The sequence below is a fragment of the Podarcis erhardii genome (assembly GCF_964252035.2).
Source record: "Podarcis erhardii genome assembly, chromosome: 6".
Classification (NCBI taxonomy): domain Eukaryota; kingdom Metazoa; phylum Chordata; class Lepidosauria; order Squamata; family Lacertidae; genus Podarcis; species Podarcis erhardii.
The window spans coordinates 47,973,964-47,999,298 of record NC_138510.1 but is presented as its reverse complement, the minus strand read 5'-3'; the positions used below and the strand labels follow the sequence as shown (position 1 = coordinate 47,999,298).

Genomic DNA, 25,335 nt, shown 5'->3' with positions numbered 1-25,335 from the left:
AGACTGTGGCCTGGTACAAGGTTGGTTGCAACAGGAGCATTATCACCATGCAAGTATATGGTGAAAGATTAAGAAATGGGCCCTCAAATGCATATTTGGGTTAAAAGTGGGTACATGATCCAGACCAAAGAATGCAATCTAAAGGGTATAGTAAGTAATAAAATTATTTTCAACGAAATGGTGTGGTTCATGTGAATGGATAAAAGAGGTTTGAGAGTATGGATATGAATATGCTGTGCTGAACTGATGTATATGGATGTTTTGAGAAAGTATGTCTGCTCTATGTTAGATAAGGGCTTTTAGCAGGTTGGATGAGGGGTATATTTAGAAGTATTTTCCATTTAAACAAATTGTGGTGGTGTGTGGATTAGTTTAGAAACTTGTGAGATATGTGCAGACATTGGAATTATTTTGGGCAATGATAACTGCTGCATGGATGTGTGAAGGAGAACAGGAGTGTGTGTTCATATTGCAAATGTTGGTTTCTGCTCTCTGAGTCCTATGCACATGCACCTGCTTGCTACGTTCCTTCACTCTGCCAATGAGTTCCTTATGCAGAGTGCTGTGCCCATGTGTCAGCTGCTTTCTTCCACTGAGACATCAGAAAGGACCATGTGGCCAATTAAACTGCAACGTATGTACAGAGGTAGGAATTACATTGAGGAATAATCATCACAGCGGAGAATAGGAGAGCAAGTGCAGCTTTAATGTTTTTCCTCAACTTTTAATTTTCTTGCTGGGTCCTCACAAATGCCATAGTCGGTGTTGGTGATAGTCCCGATAATTGTCCTGTCAACCTCACAGCTTAATCCATTTTCACAGGGACACCTGTAGTATATCCCAGTAAGGTGCTGCAAGAGATACAAAGATGTAGATCAGAATTCACATCTTGACTAGAGGAAAAGCTACGTATACAATGTCTTCTCCATTCTGCTAAGCTGACCAGGCTTGAACATCATCCTGCACTCCTCACTTTTCACTGTATTTGATACCCACTTCAGAATATTTGCCACATATATGAGGCTGCTTTAAAGTGAGTGATGGGTTCTTCTAGATGACCTAAAAAAAAAAAACTAATTCAATTCTGCTGCTTCTCATGTTCACTCTCTCACACAAATCTTTTCAGCTTCTCACCATCTCCAAAATTCATTACTTCATCCAATACCACTACATCCTCCTTCACTTTCCTAAGTATCTCTCAGGTTCACAGTTGTAATTACCTTCCCCGGCTCTCCTCTTTTGATTCATCCTTCACTTATACTCATTCCCGCTATCCTTAGTTCTGCTGCTTAGCTTAATCTTCCCAGCCCATCATTATGAGCATAATACTTCTCTCTATTCATCTCTCCGCTGGTTTCTTCTTTCTTGTCTGAGATTCTTCTGAATCTCCACTGACATTTTTAAGCCACCAACAAAGAAGATGAAGGCCAGAAGAAACACCAGTCATTCCTAAGGAATAGGAAATGCCACTTACCCACCGAGAGCACTCCTGAAACTCAGCTGCTTTGTCTGCACAACGAGCCAGGCTTAGGCCACTCCCTCTGTGACAGCATCCATTTTTGCATTGGAGACTGTTGAGACATAGCTCTCCATTCTCCTATAAGGTAACCATGATTAGATAAGGTGTGAGCAACAGGATAAATGCCCATGAAGATGGACGCAGGTGGCACTGTAGTGTAAACCACTGAGTCTCTTGGGCTTGCCAATCAGAAGGTCAGTGGTTCAAATCCCCATGACAGAGCTCCCGTTGTTCTGTCCCAGCTTCTGCCAACCTAGCACTTCAAAAGCATGCCAGTGCAAGTAGATAAATAGGTACTGCTGTGGTGGGAAAGTAAATGGTGTTTCCATGCACTCTGGCACTTGTTACAGTGTTCTGTTGTGCCAGAAGCAATTTAGTTATGCTGGCCACATGACCCAGAAAGCTGTCTGTGGACAAACGCTGGCTTCCTCAACCTGAAAGCGAGATGAATGCCGCAACCCCATAGGCGCCTTTAACTGGACTTAACCGTCCAGGAGTCCTTTATCTTTTATATTTAGCATGAAGATGAAGGCCAGACGAACCACCATCCATTCCCAAAGCATAGCAGAGAACAAAGCCAGCCAACCAAGGGAGTGATACGAAAGCTGGAAGCCAAACCCAGCTCTCACAGGTCTATAGTCCCTGAATAGAGGATTTCATGGAATCTTATGGACCTTATATTTAAGTAACATAAAGTTGATTCTGCCGTACTCATGTCCTTTCCAAGCTGCCACTAGAGATACTGTGTTGTCATCATCCCTCAACCTCACAAAAGAAACTTCCCATATAGGCAGGAAGGTACCTTGTGTGCCCTGGTTTTTATGCTGATATCCTAGAGTACCCTAATGCTCAAAGTGTTTGTTTGTTACTTCTATTCCTAAAGTGAACTGGGGCAACTAAAGCATTTCTGAAATGAATCCTGAAATGGATCATATGCATAAATCAAACAAAGTGTCTGAAGAACTCCCGTAAAAGTCTTTCCCAGTTACATGACTGGGTAGCAATTTCAATACTAGAGAGAATCCCAAGAGCCAGACACATGGCAAATCCCTCGCATCAGGGATGCTTCTGGAAAGGGTACAGCAAGAGTACCCAGTAACCTCTTACCAGATTCAAGATGAGTCCTCTTTGGCTAGAAAAGGCCTCTGCCAAGGCAAGTGTCAGCAGCAACAAAACCCAAGGGCTCTTCATTGCTTCTTAGCAGTAAGCCAAAGGTTTGATCTGGTGCACCTAGGACAAGAATCCAGAACGTGGCATGTTTCAGACTTATAAAGCCTACCCTCAAAGTCACATGGGTGCCTTCTTGCAAAAGATATGAGTACATGTAATGGAAAAATGCTGTGTGTGTTAAAAAACAAAAAAACCCAGTCAAAATCAGCCAAGGCCACAGGAGAGTATCATGTGCAGTCAGCCTTGATAGCTCTGTTGGTTAGAACAGATGTTTTCAACCTTTTTGAGTCCATGGCTCCCTTGACCAACTACATTCTTTCTGAAGCACCCCTGTGGGGCTCAGGAGCCCAGTTCCCTTGTCTGCAGAGCTGGCAGCCCCTCGCCCCTACTCCCTCCATTGTGGAGTGCTCCCTCAGCCTCCTCTCCCCTCTCCTTGGGAGTCCTCTGGGCAGCTGCTGCTGCCGCCCCTGGTCTCTGAACTGCCCAGCCCCAAAGAGAGGTGTTTCCTCACACTGCCCCTCAGGGGCCTGGAACTTGTCTCTCCATTCCCAACAGTGAGGGCTGGTGGCTGGCTGGGCTCCCTTTCCCACTTGCTTACTTACTCCAGCAGCAGCACCCCCTGCCAGAGGCATCATTCGCCTGAGGAGCTTGTAGCCATGGCTGCTGCAACAAACAGCTGTGCAAGCCTTTGGGAAGCATAGATGAGAGAGGGCATCAGAGGAGGGAGGGAAAGAAAGAGGGCCAGGGGCCAGTATTGCCCATGGCACTCCTGACCATCATACAAGGCACCCCAGGGTACCATGACACACTGGTTGAAAGCCACTGGGTTAGAACATGGTGCTGCTAATGCCAAGGTTGTAGGTTTGATCACAGTATGGGACAGCTGCCTATTCCTGCATGTTTACACTCTCAGAAAGAACTGGAGCACGTGTGCAGATGTTTGGATATAGCAGATATAATCGCACCAGGCATGAATCTGGTAGGGCAGGTCCTCCCTTCTTACTTTTCACGGAAGGCTTATACTTCCAAAGGAAAGGATAACTTGCCACTGGGTAAAAACAACAGAAAAACTCACTGTTACTCATTTCATGGCCCTTTCATCTTCTTGAATATCTAGCAGGACTGCCAACATAAGGAACAGCAGGCAAGTGTGAAAGGCTTGCTCTTTCCCAGAGCTATTATTCAGATAGCCTGAGATATGAAATCACCTTGAGTCCAGTAACAGATACAGTCTGCTGGAACTTTCTCAGGGCACAGGTGTGGACTTTTTGGATTGCAAGGCCAGGCTCAGGTGTTCAGGGAGATGATTTTTTGAATGCTCTCAGCAGTTAAGTAAGTTTCAGTTTAGACTTGTGGGTCCCAATGTGGGGCACATGCCCCACAGAGGGACAATTTGATTTTTAAGAGGGGAAATTCAAGCAGGAAAGCTTCCAGTTGTTGAACTGAACTTCCTCTTCCACCCTCCCCTGTATGCCCCTTGTACTTCACACCCCAGCTCTGCTTTGGGTTCCCCCCAACTCTGTAGAGCAGATTGGGGGAGGTGCAGGGGCACATGGGAGGAGGAACGGGAGAATTGGACCAGGTACACATAATATATAGTTATGAGTTTGGGTGGGATCGTTCTGGATGAAACTGTGGGTCACTTCCAGGGTTGGCCGATCCATGAGGTGAGATGAGGTGACAGGCTCTGGAAAGATGGGAGGGGTGGCAGACCCAGCCTCCGTGAAGCATGGCCTGTTCTTGCTGACCTCCCCCTGTCTTCTGTGTGCTTAACCTCCCCCTGCTAACAACAGGTGGCAGCTGGTGTGTAGGTGGGTGCCTGGCTGCAGGTGTGCAATGGAGGAGGAGCAGGTGGATGGGAGTGCTGTGGGTGCTCAGTGGTGAGGGGGTGGCATTTTCTGCTTTGCTTCAAGCCCTTCCAAACCTTGGAATGGCATGGTATGGCATGGAATGAAGATGGAATGAAGATATGGTTTTATGGTTGCTTCACCTTGCTCCTTGCTCAACCCACAGTTGTATTATCCATGCCACTGCAAAGTTGCTGAAAACAAACTCACCTAAATGGCAGAATGAGAGCATACTGGGGCTTTAGCTGTCTAACACACAAAGTGTCTTAGAAGCTAAGCTAATGCTGTGATTTTTTCATAAGAAGAAGAAGAGTTTGGATTTGATATCCCACCTTTCACTCCCTTTAAGGAGTCTCAAAGCGGCTAACATTCTCCTTTCCCTTCCTCCCCAACAACAAACACTCTGTGAGGTGAGTGGGGCTGAGAGACTTCAAAGAAGTGTGACTGGCCCAAGGTCACCCAGCAGCTGCATGTGGAGGAGCAGAGACGTGAACCCAGTTCCCCAGATTACGAGACTACACATAAAAACATCTTTTAACCATAAGCTTCAACTACATTTCCCTTGAATATTCCAAAGACCTTGAAAAACGCAAAAATGTAGCTACCTTGGAAAGTTGTCTCCATCCTTGCAGAACACCTCTTCAAGCCACAAAATATGAGGTGTTGTGATTCAGGGGCTACTGCAATGAATATATTTTATATAGCGAATAGAGAGCAGCTAGCATTCTTTTGCATTACATCAGGTATGAGCACTTGGTCTCTGAGGGAGCCAGAATTATAATGGGTCAAACATGAAAATAATGAACAATTCATTGATAAAACCCTACTAAGCTTCAGTTAGTCCTGGAGGACGTGGCTGATGAAAGCCTGGAAAACCACTGTCCCCACTTGGATGCCAAAGGCATAAACAGATGTTCAAAATTGCCATTCGTCCCCGTCCTACACCCGGATCGGATTGTATCCCCGCCTCGTCCAATTTAGTGTATATTCGTGCTGTGCGCCGCTGTTGCAGCCTGCCTCCTTCCCCCTCGCTCTACTCGCCTTCCATTCCCTTCTCTCCCCTTCTCTCTGCCGGCCGCTGTCCGTGGTGCTGAAGCAGAGCGCGGAAGAGAGAACGGGCGAAGCAACAGCAGGGAGGAGCTTCCCCTTGAAGGGCATGTGGCAGCCGCCGCTTAGAAACCGGGAGATCCGGTAAAAGAAGGAGGAGGAGGAGCCACGGCTAAGTAACCTTCAGGCTCTCAGGAGCAGATCAGAACAGAAACTTAACAGGCATTCTGGAGACCCGGCCTCTGAACACCGGGAAGGGTCTCTGTGTCTAGAGCTACTTCCCAGAGCCCTGAGGTACCGTCTAGGATTGGGAAGCTGAGCCTGCAGCCCCAATTCCGCAGCTTCAGAGCATCTACCCGCTGCTCCCCCTCCCATTTCCTGGCGTAAGGAAGTAGCCAGATTGCTGAGCGTCTGACTTTCACCTCCTAGGACCCCTGTCCAGTGCTGACCCTTCCCACCTGTTTCCTAGAAGAAACAACCCACCCTAGGAGTCGCCATGGGGAAGATGCTCCCAGCCCAGGAGGCAGCAAAAATCTACCACACCAACTATGTGAGGAATGCCCGAGCCATGGGGGTCCTGTGGGCCCTGTTCACCCTCTGCTTTGCTGTGATCATGGTGGTGACTTTCATCCAGCCCTACTGGATCGGGGACAGCATTGACACACCACAGGCTGGCTACTTTGGCCTTTTCTCCTACTGCATTGGCAATGCCCTTACAGGGGAACTCATCTGCAAGGGCAGCCCGCTGGACTTTGGCACCATCCCCTCAAGTGCCTTCAAAACGGCCATGTTCTTTGTGGGCATCTCAACCTTCCTCATCATTGGCTGCATCTTCTGCTTCAGCCTCTTCTTCTTCTGCAACGCAGCCACTGTCTTCAAGGTGTGCGCTTGGATGCAGCTGGCAGCATGTGAGTGGGGCTTAGGGGACCTGGAGGGAGAGGGGAAGACACTCTTGTAAGAGTCACACACCTGCGCTAATGGGAGTTGCCTCAGGGCCAAGCAATATCATTTTGGGGACAACATAGCTCTTTGGCTCTGTTTTCCAAAGGCCACCTGTGTAGATATAATTCAAATCTGCCGGTGGCCATTTTGGATTCACACTACATTGGCACCAACACAAACCAGGTTTTGGAACATTAAATTTGCTGCTGAAGCTCCCAGTACATAAGATGGTAAGTGAAATTGGTTTTGTGATGTATATATGAGTTCCTTAAATAAAGCATTTCCAACTTCTTATACAAGTGGTTGCCCAGATTACATGGATGCAAACCCTAAATTGTCACTGCAGCCAATCATTGCTCCCTGATCAGTGCACCTATATGCTTCATATGATGGCAAGTGAATCCTTGTACAATTCATATTTTCTTATTTTTGAATGTACACTTAAATATGCGATATGTGAAGTCTTCCATAGGCACCTTTTTGTCTTAAATTTCCAGATGGGTAGGCAGGTCAGTCTATTGCAGTGCAAACGATGAAGTCTTGTGGCACCTCAAAGACAAACAAATTCATTATGGCATAAGCTTTCGTGGACTACAGTCAACTTTCTACTCTCCATAGATTATCCTGTTTAATCTGGTGTTTACGTAATGAATAAGAGTGGCTGCCTAATTAAGCCCTGCTAGTAATGGCAATGTCCAAGAGAAGGCACAGCTAGGATTTGGTGAAGCTTTTAGCCGTCCAGACTCAGTTCTGCTAGGTCTGTGCAATTCTACAGACAGAAGAAGTTGACATATAATCAAGCCACTTGAAACCTTTTGAAATATTTATACCAGTGAGAAATGTTGATAGCCTTCTTATATTACCTGCAGAGTAATACCTGCAGAGTAACAGGTGGAAGATATATTTGGTGGGAGACATTGGTGGCATAAACCAAGATGAACAACACTGTATTTTGTGGTTTTATATTCTGATTTTATCCTGTGAACCGCCCCAAGACCTGAGGGTATAGGGCGGTATACAAATGTAATTAATAATAATGATAAGAATAAGAATAATAAGAGAAGCCTCTGTTTCCAGCTGTCTCCAAAGCTTAGGAGTCAGAGGCTTGAAAAGGCCCGCAAGTGGCTCACAATGACCAAAGAGCAGAAACACAGGAGGAAAAGAAAAGGATGGGTAAGCAGGGGGATATGTGTGTTTAATGATTTCATGTGCAAAATTTCATGTTTCATGTTGCCATATTGGCTGCCAAGAAAGATGCCAAATAGCAGCATTGATCTATTTTATGATACCAACTTGCATAACTGTAGGAGACTATTTAAACAATGTATGACTCTTCATCTTACCGGTTTAGTATCTTAATCCCATACATGACCAGTGAACCCATTTATTCTGGTTTTTTTTTTTAATGATATTTATTAAAATTTCCAATAAAAGCATACAAATACCAATACAGACAACAACAATAAAAACAAAACAGACAAACAAAAACAAAACAACAGGTATAATTTCAAATCTTATTTTCTCAACCTATTTTCCCCGACTTCCTCATACCTCCCCGTTTTGTATTCTAATTTCATTATCCAATCAGCAAATCCATTCCCTTATTTCCCAAGAGTTTTTTACTAATTCCATTCCTTTTCTTAATCGAAATCTCTGAAAACCACATTATTTTTAAACCCCTGTCAATCTAGCATTCATTAATCTTATAGTATTTATTAAGATAGTCTTTAAATTTCTTCCAGTCTTCTTCCACTGTCTCCTTCTCCTGGTCGCGGATTCTGCCCGTCATCTCCGCCAGTCCCATGTAGTCTGTCATTTTCATCTGCCATTCTTCCAAAGTGGGTAGATCTGGTGTCTTCCAATACTTTGCAATAAGGATCCTTGCAGCTGTTGTGGCATACAAAAACAAAGTTCTATCCTTCTTTAACACCACATGGCTGACCATACCCAGGAGAAAGGCCTCTGGTTTCTTCAAGAAGGTATATTTAAAAACCTTTTTCATTTCATTATATATCATTTCCCAGAAAGCCTTAATCCTTGGGCACGTCCACCAGAGGTGAAAGAATGAACCTTCATTTTCTTTACACTTCCAACATTTATTATCTGATAAGTGGTAAATTTTTGCAAGCTTGACTGGGGTCATGTACCACCTATAAATCATTTTCATAATATTTTCTCTCAAGGCGTTACACGCCATGAATTTCATACCGGTGGTCCACAACTTTTCCCAGTCAGCAAACATAATATTGTGTCCAATATCTTGCGCCCACTTAATCATAGCTGATTTAACCGTTTCATCCTGCGTATTCTATTTCAACAGCAAGTTATACATTTTTGACAAATTCTTAGTATTGGATTCTAGCAATTCTGTCTCCAATTTTGACTTCTCCACCTGGAAACCAATTTTCCTATCTAGCTTGTAAACCTCCATTATTTGATAATAGTGAAGCCAATCTCGCACTTTATCTTTTAGATTCTCAAAACTCTGCAATTTCCACTTATCACCCTCCTGTTCTAGGATTTCACAATATTTTGGCCATTTAGACTCCATGTTAAGTTTTTTCAATGCCTTTGCCTCCATTGGTGACAGCCACCTTGGAGTTTTGTTCTCCAATAAATCTTTGTATTTAATCCAAACATTATACAATGCTTTCCTGACAATATGGTTTTTAAAGCCTTTATGAACCTTAACCTTGTCATACCACAAATATGCATGCCACCCAAAAAAATTATTAAAACCTTCCAAATCTAAGATGTCTGTGTTCTCAAGAAGCAGCCAGTCCTTCAACCAGCAGAAAGCTGCTGATTCATAGTAAAGTTTCAAGTCTGGCAGGGCAAATCCCCCCCTTTCTTTTGCATCAGTTAAAATCTTAAATTTTATTCTGGGTTTTTTGCCCTGCCAGATAAATTTGGAGATATCTTGCTGCCATCTCTTAAAACACTCCATCTTGTCAACAATTTGCAATGTTTGGAACAAAAATAACATTCTAGGCAATACATTCATCTTGATAGCTGCAATTCGACCAAACAAGGAAAGCTTCAAATTTGACCAAATTTCTAGATCTTTTTTCACTTGATTCCAACATTTCTCATAATTATCTTTAAATAAATTCATATTTTTAGCTGTCATATTAATCCCCAAGTACTTTACACTCTTAACCACAGTTAAACCTGTTTCATTCTGAAACCTCTCCTTCTCCCCTACTGTTAAATTTTTCTCTAATACCTTAGTCTTAGATTTGTTTAATTTAAATCCTGCCACTTGACCAGTGAACCCATTTATTCTGAACTGGAGGGTCATTGAACTTATTTACCAAAGACTTACAGAACTGTCTGAGATCTCAGGGTGTGAAGAATGAACCTCTGCTTTCTGGAAAGATAACATTTATACATTTCAGTGTAATCTGGGAGAGAAGGTCAAATCAAACTGTGCATGGCACATTAAGTAGAAGTCCTAGCAGAAACACCAACTATTATCTAAGACAGGAAGGGATGCGGCTTATAATGAAGAGGAAGCTTATGGGAAGCTAATTAATCAGTTTTCTTTCTTTATAAAGTCCATCCTAGGGACAAAGCAGTGCCAGAGAGTCATCATCATGTTATGGCATTGTAGTCTAGGCTATCACAATTCCTAGCGGCAGAGATCAATTGTGTCTGTAAGCAAGGAAGACAGAAGGCAGCACATTTATTACTGGCATGAAAGAATGCTCTGCAACAGAGGTTATACTGTCTCTTGATGCACTGGTGTATAGGAGTATATCAAAGTACTGTAACTATGACCATGTGGCTGCTTTAGAGCATCAATTGCTGCATGTCACAGAAAGAACATTCACAATGGATATTAACAGAGCTTTACTGGATGCTTTTTCTACCACACTTGCCAGTGATGAAAAATGCTTGTGCAGCCCAGAAGGGCTTGTGTTAACATACAAATAATGATTCCATGACAACAGAAGCACAACAGAATTCAGAACAGCAATGCTATATAAATGAACCCTATTCCATACTTATGCAGTAATCCTGGCTTATTTGGTTGTTTACAGCTTGGTTTGTTTGGATGAGTCATCTTGAGCTTTTTGCTCCATTAGCAGCTTCTGTTCTCCTTGTAGGAGAGGTTAATGATCTGTAGATATCTCATTAGTGGCTTGTCTGTCTTTGCTACAGGCCAGCTAGGCTGACTGTCAGTCCCATTCAGCTCTTGGATTCTATTTCAAAAGGAATAGGAACACCACAAGTGCATATTACTGTTTTAATCCTTTCATAGTTTTCCACAAATATTAATGTAATTCAATGTTAGACGAGGTGCCAAGAAAAATCCACAGTTCTTTTCCACAGAGCTACTATTACTGGATTCTCTAAGGAGCACAACTTGACCAGTCCATCAGATTAGCTAAACCATATCTGTAGAGTAGATAAAATGCCCTAACACAATTACTACAGGTGAAATAAAGCCAGTAACATCTTGAATCTGGGGATCTCCCGTTGGCTTAGAATATCTGTGCAGTGTTGTAAAAACACATGAATGTACTGCGACCACCATTCTGCATCCCTCTTTAGACAGGATTATATTACAAAAGGGATCTACATTAGTTATTGCAGCGGCACAACTCAGCAGTGAAGATGCTGCTGTGCTTGCAGAGGACTTGGTCCTCACACTGCAGCTTCCTATGATGGATGTGGCCCCAGGCACTGCTGAAGAACAATTCACAGATCCCTTTTGTAATGTGTAAAGCATCTTCTGCGTTTATCTGTGGCAATGTGTTATCTCAGATATCTAAATAAAGTTGTCATAAATAATGCAAGTGGTCCCAAGGGAAGTAATTTTGCATTCAAGATCCTGGAACTGAAGTGTTGCCAAGGGAACAAAGAAATGATGCAAAACTACATCTCTCAGCAAAGAAACTCCAACAAGACTTATTTCTTAGAGATGCTACAACCATGCCACTTAAATGTACGAGATATAATATGCTGATGTCACAGGCAAACTATATGCATGTGCACTTAAGAGAAACAGTAGATTGCATGAGGCATATATGTTATATTCCAGAAAAACAAGGTGCTTACTACAATGATAATCCATATCTAGCAGCCATCTTCCTAGTCCTAGATGCATGAGGTTGGGCTGTGGTTACTCTGTAGTGAAGGACCTGGTGCTGAAAAATGCTTCCACACATTCGTTAAGCTAACATAGAACTGTGCCCATCAAAGGAAGATGCTGAATGGCAATGACCTTCTCCATGCTGTGGAGATGAGTGGCAGTTTGCAAGAGATTCTGCCTTGTGACACCATTGATGCAACACTGAGCAAAAGCACTCCCTTTGTGTCATTTGGCTCTCTTTTCATTCAGCCTCTCTTCCCCCTCCATACCACAATTTCTGGGAGAGATTTGAAAGACATTACTGGAACCAAGATTATGTTCGAAAACCTTCTTGCACCATGCAAACATCCTGAATGAGACAAGATGCCTGCAGTCATCTGTTTGGAAATCTTATTAATGCAAAGCATCTTTCCCTGCAGGTGCAGGCTTGTCAATAGGCTGCCTGCTCTACCCTGATGGCTGGGACTCACCTGAGGTGAAACGTATGTGTGGCGAGAAGACTGACAAATACACACTGGGGGTGTGCACAGTGCGCTGGGCATACATCCTCTGCATCATTGGGATCCTGGACGCCTTCATTCTCTCCTTCTTGGCATTTGTGCTTGGCAACCGGCAAGACAATCTCCTTCCATCTGACTTCCAAGTGGATAATAAAGGTGATCCTATTGTGTATATGGAATCTCTCAGGGCAGACACCACCCTCCACCCGACTAGTACCTTGTAGGATAGCATTAGGCATGCATTCAGAAGTGCCAGGACTATGGGATATGATGAGGGAATGGTGGTTCTGAGCTGTGCTTAACTGCATAGCTTACCCAGATGTGTGCTCATGCAGGAACAGTAACTGCAGTGGGCAATTTGAGTTTATTTCAATTATTACCTTTATATCCAGCCTTTCTTCCATGGTGAAACTCCAGCTGGCAAATAGTATCCAGCTTGCCTCCCATCCAGGTACTGACCACACCTGCTTTACTTGAGCACAGTTGCTTCATCATGTGGTGGTGGGGAGCTCAGTCCTTGTGCCATGGTACAGGGAGAAACCAAGTATTTAAAAGAGGGGGCTTACTTGAAGGGTGCACATGTCAAGGCTTCTGCATAACTATATCCCTGAAAAACAGCCTGTAATGCAAATGCTTCTGCATGAATGCCAAAAACTCAAGCCTATGTATACAACTCCAAGCAAGCTTCTAGCAGGTGTAGGTATGACTCTCCCCTTAAATATATATGTTTGCTAGATACTAAACAGCACCGCAATAGCCCTGTGGAGAGATGATCTATCTTTTCCTCATTGCTCATCATCCTTCAAAGCCCTGCTCATCCATGGAATTCAGGTCTAGTCAGTTGTGATGAAGCCGATACACTTCCAGTGCAGTCCTTATTGGTACATTGGGTACTAAATTGAGCCAGTTCTCATTAACTGCAAGCGCAAATTGCAAATACAGAAAGGGAGTGACATCCATTTTTCATATATAATCATGGCTAGTGATGGCTTTCAATTTAGTACTAGAGGTTCAAGCTGCACATCACACACCTTCTCCCCTCCCTGAGTAAGTGTGGGCTCATGTGCATATCATAACACTCTTTTGGGCCATGAAACAAGGGCTCCTTAAATAGTAGTCATGAGGCCTGGATACTTTTCAGGGTCACCATTTGTTGAATGTTGTGTTTTTTGTCTTGCAGAAGAAGGAAATGAATGAAGACAAACAACCTCAAGTGTACCTTGATTGAAGTGGGTGACATACACATTCCAACTATGATGGTGGAGTCCAGAAGGCTGCTTGATACACGTTCCCAGACTTTTATTGCCTGCAGACATTCAATTGTGCTATGACACAAAACCAAAGGCACCTCAAAGGGGGGGGGGGAGTGAGGACTCCTTTTGTAAAATTAACCCATCTTTCTGCGGAAAGATCACCTACTAGATTCTCAAAACCTTTGCCTTTGCCAAGAACTATACCCAAATATTCTTGAACTGAAGATCTGCTATGCAAGAATCAACATATTCATGACATTCTCTTTTAACTGAGGGATCCAATCAATCAAGAGACAATGCAGGCATATAATAAGTAACAAGCAGCCTATGTGAAGTAATCTGTTCCCTCCTTTGTTTACATGAAGCCAGAGTGGAAAGCCACAAAAGTAACTGAGGCCCACCCAATGACAGGCATGCCCAGGAGGATAGTAGACTTCCTTCTTTGAAGAATGACTTTCTATCCTGCACTACAGAGTGATCGTGAAACTTCCTTCCAGTCATGAGTTTGCTGTGCATCAAGGAGAGGTGCTGACCATGGAGAATATCTCATTAGGTGTGCAGTTGCCTGCAGTTTTCCAAATTTGCTCTTTTATTCTGTTCTTATGTTCACTGTAGCCTGAGGTTTTCCGTAAAGCATAGATGAAAGAAATCTGCAGCAAAAATTAGGAGTTCCAACAAGATGCAGTAATACTGGTACCCAAGGAGAATAGGTCTATAAGCAAGTCCCAGACATCAGCCACAAAGCTAACCCTCCCCTCCCTTACCCTTACCAAATATCCCACTAAGATACCAAAAGAACCACAGAACAAGCAAAACATGCTAGTAGTTGGTAATGCATTTCTGCAGTATGCTCTGTCCACTGCACAGAGCGTATTAGAAATAAGCTCAAATGATAAGATTATGCTAAACAGATCTACTCTGAAACCCAAGAGTATTAACTGGATTTCTCTTTATGGTTAATTATCTGGGACAATTCAAACATCTCCTCCTGCAATGAGACCAGTATTGCATTAAGATACAGAGTTAAAAAAAACTGCTAGTATTGTAATGTAAATCTTAACTTAGACCATGATAATGAAATGTCTGATCAATTATGCATTGTGGTTTATGCTTTCAAGAATTAATTTCATCATCTTTTCTCCAGCAGTCTAAAAGCAGACCACCATTTCCTGAACTCATCAGCCACCAATATTCTTTGTTTCCTTTTCCTGCCCTGTAGCCATGCAACTAGATCACTATATCCCCATAACACAACAGTGCTTGGATTTAATTTAAGCTTCTCACTGTCTCACAGCCTGTTCAGATAAGAGGCTCTACTGTACGAAACCTGTGGATGAATATAGACAGCATATCAAAAGTACCTGTGGATTATTTAATAACCTGTTTATTGTGCTGCTGCATTTACAAAGAAAAAAAGACAATGCACCCAATAGAAAGAATAAAAATGTATTTTTTTCCTTCAGGTTTTAGAACGACAAAACAAGTACAAATCTGTTAGTGAGCACTTTATGGCAATTTGGAAGTTGAGTGAATCCAATGTGAGCCCCCAAATATGTAGGCGATCCTGACAAGCTACCTCTTGTATTATCCCAGAACTTCTCTCTTAGTGCAAAAGAGGTGGCAGCAGCCTTCTTCGGTGGAGGGGAACCTATATCAAAACCCAAGAGATGCAGCCCCCACACCTAGGAGCATTTTGTTCCATTCAGGTAGGCAAGATGTTGATGCAAACTAGGTTGCATTGACACCGGAAATTCAATTCTCCCTGCCAGCAAGTTTTCACAGTATTCAAAAAGAAAGTATGTATTTATACATTCTATTTCGATCCTTACAGTCAAGCAAAGAAGTGCTTCTTGGAGGTGAGGACGATACTTTAGATAACAGGAGTATCATTTAAAACTATTGGAACCTTTTCCTTTTCATCTTAAGATTGTACAAAGAGAACATTGCTTAAGATCTCCTAAATGGACATGCAGCACAAATTTTGCAAAAGCCTCAGTCAGGTATAATATGACAGTGCAGCCAAATTCCAAAGTGAAGGAGGTATGATGGTTAAACTTCCATTTAAGATAAAGTGAAATAAAACTGCACCAGATTTTTTTTGCAAAGGATAACGAGGGTTTAAGATGACTATAAACTGGGATTTCTGCCAAGAGAAAACAACCGAGAAGAGTGTTTTCCTGCTGGTAGCTTTTGCATTGAATTGTCCCTCAGAGTGCCTTCAATTCTGAGTCCTCCAGCAGTTTCCAGCCTGGGAGAATTTTGCAATCTCAAAGGCCTATTTGGTCCATGGGAAGTCTCCAAACCTTACATTTGAGCAAGATGCTGGGGATTTAAAAAAACAAACCTGGGAAAACCTAGGAGATACTCATTGTAAAACTAGCAAGAGTTACATATCTTTCTAATAAAATAAAAAGCCTACAAGAGTCAGTCACAACTAACCCCTTTTCCTAGGAGTTTTACAAGCTTGCGTTGTATATTCTCTGCTGAGCAACAATGGCTGTAATGATTCTGGAGAACAGAATTTGACACTTCATCTCTAGGGGTGGGTGGGGAAGATTCAAACTACTCTGTTCCCCTAGATTATTTGTTCTGCTGTTAATACAAAGGAAGAAATTCTATTCGAAAGGGAATTTCTAGAGTCCAGCACCTTGGACAGTTAACAGGGTATATATATCATTACATTCATTAACCTTTGGAAATAGGGTGATTGATAGTCTGGGTACAGTTGGAAAGACAGCCCCCAATATTACCTTTCCTTATTGTTGAAAAGGAAGAACATATCCTGTTTTTCCAGAATGAAAACGTAACTGCTCTCTCCTAAAAAGACAATTTCACACAAGGCCAACAAGGCCCCTGGGGGCATAAGGGAGACCTATGGAAAAGTGGTCTGCCACAGGCTGGATCACCTCCTGGCTTTTGTAGCAGAAACCATGCCATCGTCAAATGCCTTTTGGGCCACTGTACACTGTTGGCAAGCCCCATATTGCCTGGGGCTGCATGTTGGGCACTGAACTTGGGCAACCTGGCTGCCCCTCTGCAGCCAACAAATGCATAGAGCCATACTTGTAAAGAGACAGTGACCTCTACCAATGTCGGCTGCCTTTGTTTTCCATGTGAAACTTACTTGGGTTCACATGCTACGGCTTTGGAGAGCAGCTTATTTCACGGGACTCAGAAACGCAAGTGAACATGGAGGGGACAAAAAATATGGTGCTAAAAAAAGAGAGATACAGTTCAAAAGAAGTCGTTTCAAAGGATTAAATGTCTAAAACTAGAGAAAAGTACTCCTGAAAAGAATAACGAGAAAAAAAGAAAGTTACCCAAGCAGCAGAGCAGACACCTTAGGAATGAGTCGAGTCGAGTTCAGTGCTCCACATGGAGCTACCACCTTGGTGCCATCTGCCATTTCTCCTCTTACTGTCAGCAACTGGATGTGCACTAAGAAAATGACTCCCAGAGTCAGTGAGCTAAGGAGGGATTCACAGCTCTTCACATCCCCCTTGGGATGACAGCAATATAGTTAAGGGAGTGTGTCCCAATGGAGATTTCCCCACACCTTCAGGGTTAGGTACTTGAGTAAGGAAGAGAGTCAGGGGTCATTTCACATTCCTGTAAAAACTCTTTGGCAAACTCCAATCACGGCAAAACATATTGGACGCCCACTGGCTGACAATAGTCCCTACTGAGTCGAGTACACAAACTCACATGAACGGTTAGATTTATCTAAAATCTCAAAAGCCCTCAAGGAGAAGCTTCACTCTGAAAATCAACAAGGAAAAAATTGACCTGGGAGGAGAGGGAAGGGGCAGCTGGGACATCTAGGTGTGTATATATTATGCTGTAAACCCAGTTATAGGGCCAATACATCTAGGAGTTGAGCCAGGGGTGCCTGAGACACTGTGCTGCTGTAGCTCTCTTCTCAGGGTTCAGTTCCAGCATAGGTAATAAGAAGTCTGTGAATGCAGCTGCCTCGTCTTGGGACCACTCGTATTTCTCCACCAAAACTTCAAAAAGGCCCCATGGCTTCAGTTTGGTGATGTGCTTCAGATCACCTGAGAACAATGACGGGAAGATTAACAAGGCTCACATGAACATGAACAGGAAGGCCAACAGAACAGGTATCAGGATTCTAATGCTCCCTTCTAAATGATATTGCTCAATAGAAAAAGGAGTATTTTTTCTCTTTCAAATTTAACACCCAGCGCAAGGCAAGTTGTAAAATATGGACTGTATGAAGTAGTGATAGATAGGCAGCATTGTGGACTACACTTTAAGGAAGTGTCCGGACTCTGGGATTTTTTTTTTATTTTTTATTGAGAAGTCTGGTATTCCATGTTCTCTGTCTTCCTCACTTTCCAAAAAGCCTAAATCCCAATCTTGCTCTACACCTGCTATCATACAATGTCAGGTGGGCAGGACTTGGGCAGGACAAATGGCATTGTGGGCCAAAATGGGACCTCAGTGGGCCTAATGCAGCCTGTGGGCTGAAGCTTCCTGACCAGCAGCCCAAGGGGCCCCAATGGTTAAAGAAGTCTGACTTTGTTTCCAATGAATGAAAAGTAGAAATAATTATAAGCAAATGAGTAACCCTCTCTGCCATTGCTCATACACATCAGCAAAGTAAATGGGCGCTTTGTTATTATAAAAGAAAACAAACAAGCAAAAGAATAAAAACTAGATATTCCAACTACCCCAGGTCTGGAACCCTCAGCCATTCAACCTCAGATTATTTTCCCCTTACCTTTTTTGGTGAAGAACTCCTTGGAGTATTTTCCAGCCACAATGAGCTTGCGAGGTATTTTTCCCAGAAGTTCTATGATTAATGCAATATGGTCTGTATTCCCCAGGAGAGGGCATGAAAGAAATAATATGTAATAGTATTAACACACAATGGCTTTCATCCAGTTAGGATCAATGAGAGAGAAAATCATGAGGAGGCTGACCAAGTGGGGAGGAAAAATGTGCTCTTTCCACCTTCTTCCCTGCTGGATTTGAGTGTTTGTCCTGTTCTCCCCCCCCCTCCGTTTTCTATTGCTCTGCCTGTTGGATGAGTCTATTCTGGCAGACATAAATCTCTACATTGGGAATAGTTCTTTTTATGTGTTACCTTTCTATTAGAAATATTTCAAGGAACTTAATGCTGTTAAAAACAAACCACTGATTATTTAATAAATGACTAACAGTAACACGCTGGAACCTAAAACAATCTGTTTTTAAATCTGACGGGTATTGAAAATGAGCTGCGTAATGTACCAGTAGACTCCAGCAGACTAGTATTAAAAGCTCTCAACAGAATAAAGAGGCTAGATCTCTTTTTGAGGTCTTGCTTTGTAGAGCTAGAACTTCCAAACCCCCTTACGTAGGAACTATGTGCAGAAATAATTTAAAGTACTAGAAGTAGTAGGTACTCACCTTCATCCCTTGAGTAATCTTCTCCAGAGTGAGGCTCAAACAGATAGTCACCTGTAGCCAGTTCGAAGGCCTAAACAAGGAAATGTCAGACAACTTTCAGGGTCTTTGGGGGAAATACAGTCATTTGGTATAAAAGCCACAATCCGAATCACATGTTAGTGTGTAGAGAAAAGGAATCCACTCTAAATTATGATGCTCAAAGAGTATGTCAGGGAACTGCCATCAGAACAGGGGTGGGAAACAGAAGGGCAGTTATGTTACAGGGAGCCTCCGAAAATCTTGTGAAGCAGTTCCTCTTCGGGTGATGAGGAAAACCCCACCTCCAGTGGGGAAGAGGTGAAAGGAACAGAGGACTCTGGTGGGAGCCTCAGCACCACTTCTGGCAAAGCCATCCAGGAGGGAAGCACACTCCCTCCGTCGCCCACCCTGCACAGAAGTCTAAAGCACAAAGAGGGAAGGAAAAGGCTGGGCGTAACGAGGCTTTTATGCTGGAGGAGGTCCAGGAAACAGGCACTCCCGGATTCTGATAGCAATTGAGGCAGACATGAACTTTGGGGTTCTGCACTGTAAATAGTTTGCACCCAAATAAAACCTGTAAAAGACAGGTCGGAGTCCTGCCTGGTTACTCGTGAGCAGCCACCCTTGCCATCTGACAAGTATCATGAATACTTCAGGTTCTTTTAGTCAAGCAATTTTAATTCAAAACAAGGTCCACATCCCAGAGTGCCTTGCTCACCAAACTGCTGATACTGAACACAGACATATAACTGGTTAGGCTTTAGACCTGTAAATTACTTTGTCCATGAAGTCTGAAACAAGCAGGCCTTACCGAACATTGGCAATGTAGTAATAATTCTTTTTAAAAGTAAAAAGCTTGCTTCTATTAAATGAAAAGCTTCATTTAATTTCTAATAGCACGCTTCATTTCATTTCAGGGCAGTACGGATATAACAAATGCAACACACACACACAACAAAACCAAGAAAACAGCAGACAAAACTTTAAAACAGATTCAAATGTACTATCAGCTTATTGCAATTTAACAGTAATTTAATTCCTGCAGAATTCTGCAACTGACACCACTTCAAAGATTTAAGACAATGTGATTGAACTTACCATGCAGGCTGTACTCCAAATATCAGCTGGGGTGCTATAACCGGCTCCAATCAGTACTTCCAAGGATCGGTATTGCCGTGTCTGAATGTCCTCAGTGAAATGTTTATGCTGTGGGTTTAAAATGAGAGATCAAAGGAGATTCCAGAGACCAAGTAGACATGTACTAGGGAATGAATACATCTGAGAAATGAACCCAAGTGAATTCAAAGGCATGTATAGGCACTAGCTGGTGTCAACAGAGCCCCTAGTATTGCTGTTAGAGGACAGATCTGCAAGATGTAATATAGCTCTCAATTATCTGGTGCTCATTCCTTTACTTGGTCTGCCCTCCCTCACCCTCATCTTCCCTTCTGCCTACCCCAGTGCTAATTAGGATGCTATACAGCATCAACAAAGGCTTGCGGTCACTTTTGTGGCTCTAATATGGGGCTGAGACAAACTTGGGTACTCAATTTGAAGATGCACCTTGGAAATCAATGTGCCAAAAAAACCCTGACTCTATCTATCCTTGAGTCCAGTCTCAAACATGTTTTGAGATGAATCTGTACTGCTACCGAACAGAGGATTACTGGATCACTCCCTATGGAATGCTGGATGCCTGTTGATCGTGCGACATATACTACCACAAGTGGTGCTCATACACTGTGATACAGACCTTTTGGCCTCAGGTATCACAGGAAATCTCTGCTAACGTATCACAAATTGTACCTTCCTTGCCACAGTGGGCCTTGCTCTCTATCTTTCCAGAGGAGATGTGTGAATTTCTGTATCAGGAGTTTATTTCTTTTGCTGGCTGTGAAGCTGAAGGTTGCTCAGCATTGGAACCAGAGCTCCCCCTTCACTTTGGAGGAACGGTAGAACCAAGTTTGGAACCTTCCACTATTAGAAAAGCCAACATACATAATCAGGCTATGTACAGGCTTGAATGAAGTGGACAGATTAGTTTAGAATACTGCTTGCATACATTGACCCCCTGGTCACCAACTAACTTGCTGCAATGAACTGATCCAACCGTGTCACATGAACTCTCAATGTTAGATTGAAGATGTGCTGCCTGTAAGAAGCTAGATCTAACTTCTCATTGTAGTCAGCGTATTTTTCAATACCACTACTAACAGTACCACTACTGTTTGGTTTCCTGCTTATTTGGTGGGAATGTGGGGGGGGGGGTCTGTATGGGTGTCTGTGTGTAAGAAACCAATTTTTAATAAACAGTATTAATGGGGGGGGGGAATATCAGAGGTATGTTTGCTACATTCACCTGAGCTAACTGCAAAGAGACAGCAGTTTCTGTAACAGTATGGAAAGAGCTTTAAAACTTACCACCCAGCAAGCATTTCCTAGGTCAGCTATCTTCACTTTGAGCTTATCTGCATTCCCAGGCTCAAGAGGATTAAGGAGGAAATTTCCAGCAGCCGATTTTCCTAGGCACAGCACAAACAACAGCCAGTTAACTCCACATGGACAGGCCCACCATCTGCCACACAAATTCTAAAAGCATCATTGTTTATTAGAGTACTAGTCACTCCTTGTCTGGAGTCAAGTATTAATTTCACATCCATGAGTTGGTTTGGATGTCACTATAAACCGTGGCTTAATGCGACAGGAAATACAGAAGCCTTGAGCTCATGTGCTCCCCCCTTCTCCTGCAGTGCTACTATAAGTGGAAGACCAGAAGCTCTTGCTTCTGTTTGTGATCAATCACAGCTTGTCAGTTCTGCCAAACCTGGCAAATTGTGGTTGACTTTAACTATTTAACTTTTAGAATCTTCAAGCCGTGTGTTATGGAGAAAGGAAGAACCTTGACAGTTCTTCTTTTCTTAGAACCAGGGCCAGCTCTAATAGAGAAGTTTTCACTTCACAATGAAGCACAATAAAGGACAGAGAATAAACTAAAGCCAACTCATGCCTTGTCTAATCTCACCTCAGACTTTGCTGGATGACTTTAAACAAGTCATTATCTGGCTTCTCCCTGCCTCTCCCTTCATATGGGGAAAAAAAAAATACTAGCGTGCCTTACAAGGAATGCTGCTGTAAGATTATCATGATCATGTGTGAGAAATGCTTTGGAAGCTTAGGAAATGTTGATAATATATCAACATGATTGTGGCATATTCCATAACACGGTTTGCATCAAAATTGCACAATTTATTGCTTATACAGAACCCATGTCCTGTACCTTGGCTGTTCTCAGATGACTCATTATTCTCATTCTCATCCTCCGAAGGGATTTCTGCCCTGATGCTCTCTTGCAAATGGCTGATCTGCTGTTCACTAAAATACTGTCCGTCGCTTGAAGTTGCTTGGCATATCATTGAATCTGCAACCTCCGAAATTAAGGGCTCGCAGGAGTCTGATAACGCTTCCTGTATGCTGGCCTCTGGGCCACCATTACTTTGGTTGTAAGTACAGCTCTCCTCCTCTTCCTCCTCCTCCTGCGAGGGCCTGCTGCAATTATTGGCATTGTGAAGGTCTTCCTCCAGTCTCACTGACACTTGGTTGATGGACTCTGAGAAGGTAGCCATTTGCATCACTCCATTACAGTTGATCTCTGTTACGCATTTTTCAACTCCTTCCATTAAGACAGCTTGCTCTGATACAAGGGAAATGTCATCTAGATAAAAGAGAAAAACTGGAGTTATAATGGAGTTATAACTAAACGGGTTTTAAATGACTAGTGATTAGCTATGAAGTGCAAACAGTATCCCATACTGCAGCTGTTCTAATAACTTATAAACAGTGGCTTAAGATGTCCATTACATATTCTGGGAAAATGCTAATTCCTATGGTAACAATAATGATCTGTTAATATTTTCTTTTCCTGTAGAGTTTTTATCATTACTTGTGTTATGTTTAATGTCTATTAATGATTATTTTAAAACCTCCTCCCTTTCAAAGGATGCGTTATTACCAAGTACACCCAAAGCACATATTTTCTAGAAATCCATACCTGTCTTTTCCGGCAGCTCTTCATCTGGAGGGCTCTCTTTTAAGAGCAGCTCAAGTGGCTGTGGAATTTCTTGCTGCTCCTCCTGCTGCTCCTCAGGCTCTGCTTGCAGTGGGATGGCTTCCTTCTCCATCTCCTCAATTTCCTGAATTCGCTTCTCCAGCAGCTCCGCTTGTCGTTTCTGTTTCTTTTTCAATTTCTTTTTCTTATTTTTTGACATTTTGTCAGCCTGTAGGGTAATTGCAAATACACCACCCCTCAGGCATCTATTGCCTACTGCAAATAATCTGGCAGACTTTTTATATAGAAAAAGTAGTTAAATAAGGGAAAACAGAAGGAAATAACACCATCCCTCTGATCATACAGAACATCCAGATATCATGAACATTTACATTGCAATCCTATACATGTTTATACGAGTTCAATTTGGCTTATTTCCAGGTTTGCAAGTAAAAGGATTGCCACCATAAATCCAGTATTTCAATCCTATTCTCAGAATTCTAGTATGTGCTTGTTAATGATGCACTCCTAAGCTTACTCAGAAATCCTACTGAGTTCAATGTCACACCCATGTAAGTGGATATAGGATTGCAGTCTAAGTGCAAATTAGAAGATGTCAAACAAAGCCTCTCTGAGGTGAGCGCTCTTGGATGTCAATACCATTTACATAGCAGAAAAATTCTCCATAATTATTCTTCCTTGTGTAAATTGCTAGTACTCATTGATAATATCTGGCCACATTCTAGATCAGGCAAAGGCAAACTCGGCCCTCCAGATGTTTTCAGACTACAACTCCCATCATCCCTAGTTAACAGAACCAGTGGTCAGGCATGATGGGAATTGTAGTCTCAAAGCATCTGGAGGGCCGAGTTTGCCTATGCCTGTTCTAGATATTTCAGATATTAAACAAGGAACCTTTGTGCACTACAGACCAGTTCACATCATATTTATTTCATTCAAGTGAGCAGTTCAGACTACCTCCAAGTACGTGTTCATACGAATAAATATATGATACGAACAGAAAAATCATAGATTTGGTCATCAGAAATTCCTGCAATTGTAGTAGCTAGAAAAATAGCAAAAGTATTAACAGTACAACTAAGGCAAAGAAAGGGTAACCATTAAGAGAACTGAAAGAAATGAAGTGTATATGGCAGCATGCTAAAATCTGAGCCCCTGGGATGGTGGGAAATAGAAATCTAAATATGTCCAGACACAACTGTGCTATTTGGTAGGAGCCTTCCCACAGCACTGGAACTGCTCTGTAAAAAGACAGTGTACATCTGAATGCAAAGTTTAACTCATTTATAACATGCACAAGTTATTACACTTACTGGTTTGGGCTGTGGTGCAGTACTCACTGTGAAGTAAAAAAGAAATGCAATTAATAAGCCTGCAATCATACTATTAAAGTGGCATACTACTCAAACTATTCTATAGTTAACAGAAAACGACTTCTGCAACATGACTGCAGTATAGAAAAATAGGAAAATGTTCTCATCAAGTCATCAACAGATTGAATTTCAACACTGAGCAGCATTGGAAGACAGGTATCTACTTAAATCACTCCTGCAACACTGAGAAGCTGTTCCAAACACTAAATTGTTACCTTCTTATGGAAGCAGAGAGAACTCGATGTCAGATTATTATACATAACAACAATTATGTTATCAATTGTCAGGCCACTCAACCGTTTTCAAAGTGAGGGGAATAATTACATGCAAGTGAGGCAACACAGCAGCACGTACACAGTGTTTTAAAAAGTGAACTGAGATGACACATAGGTAAGTCAAGAGTGCATTAAGTCCACTTCAAGTTCCATCAATTTCCAATTAACCACAGTCGTACCTTGGAAGTCAGCCTAGTTCTCAAACATTTTGGCTCCTGAATGATCAAAACCTGGAAGTGACTGTTCTGCTTTTCTAACATTCTTTTGGAAGCCGAATGTCCGAAAGACATTGGCTTCCTGCAGCCAATCAGAAGCTACACTTTGGTTTTCGGAAGTCGAACAGACTTCCGGAATGGATTCCGTTCGACTTCCAAGGTACGACTGTACTTGAAATAGTAAATCACAGGTAGTCAGCTGACAGTCCACAAAAATAATTTTCATTGGCCCCTGGCAGACCTATGTCAAGGGGTAAAAATGTTTAATAGACAAGAAAGAGCCTGACCACTGGAGAAGGACAGGGTTGTGACCCCTGGACCTCTGTTTTGAAAACTGACTGGTCTTGAAGAATACAGATACAGCAAGACATTAAACAGTTGTCATGGCTACTGCTCTGCAACCATACTCCTATGAAAGCTTCAGGTACGGTGTACCACCTTGGCTGGTGACTGAAAAGGATGGAGTTCATGTAGTCTCAATAAAACACCACAGATTTGGTGGAGACCAAATTGGGAACACCCTCCCCGCTTTTACCATTAGTCAATGCTCTTCAAAAGTAATCCTGAGATACTGTTGCACAGCTCTTTGGCAGCACCAGG

At 42.6% G+C, this 25,335-nt stretch overlaps 3 protein-coding genes across 3 annotated transcripts in view; 1 reads left to right on the top strand and 2 right to left on the bottom strand.

Moving 5' to 3' along the window:
• Positions 1–596: 596 nt before the first annotated feature.
• CLPS (colipase) lies at positions 597–5,629 on the bottom strand. Its single transcript, XM_081866681.1, has 4 exons — positions 5,142–5,629; positions 2,627–2,749; positions 1,475–1,597; positions 597–851 (listed from the first exon to the last, which is right to left on the bottom strand). Exons 2-4 carry the CDS (start codon positions 2,708–2,710, stop codon positions 705–707), a joined length of 354 nt encoding a protein of 117 aa, XP_081722807.1. The 5' UTR covers positions 2,711–2,749; positions 5,142–5,629; the 3' UTR covers positions 597–704.
• An 88-nt stretch (positions 5,630–5,717) lies between these two features.
• On the top strand, positions 5,718–15,720 carry LHFPL5 (LHFPL tetraspan subfamily member 5). The gene is made up of 3 exons (XM_081866656.1): positions 5,718–6,491; positions 12,043–12,279; positions 13,304–15,720. Exons 1-3 carry the CDS (start codon positions 6,080–6,082, stop codon positions 13,318–13,320), a joined length of 666 nt encoding a protein of 221 aa, XP_081722782.1. The 5' UTR covers positions 5,718–6,079; the 3' UTR covers positions 13,321–15,720.
• A 1,357-nt stretch (positions 15,721–17,077) lies between these two features.
• SRPK1 (SRSF protein kinase 1) overlaps positions 17,078–25,335 on the bottom strand; it is a 30,739-nt gene continuing 22,481 nt past the window's right edge. Inside the window, exons 9-16 of the mRNA XM_081866610.1 lie at positions 24,186–24,211; positions 22,855–23,080; positions 22,084–22,518; positions 21,228–21,328; positions 19,905–20,012; positions 18,789–18,858; positions 18,118–18,210; positions 17,078–17,428 (exon numbers count right to left, since the gene is read on the bottom strand). Coding sequence (XP_081722736.1) covers positions 17,244–17,428; positions 18,118–18,210; positions 18,789–18,858; positions 19,905–20,012; positions 21,228–21,328; positions 22,084–22,518; positions 22,855–23,080; positions 24,186–24,211 — 1,244 coding nt within the window. The 3' untranslated portion in view covers positions 17,078–17,243. The remainder of the gene's footprint in view (positions 17,429–18,117; positions 18,211–18,788; positions 18,859–19,904; positions 20,013–21,227; positions 21,329–22,083; positions 22,519–22,854; positions 23,081–24,185; positions 24,212–25,335) is intronic.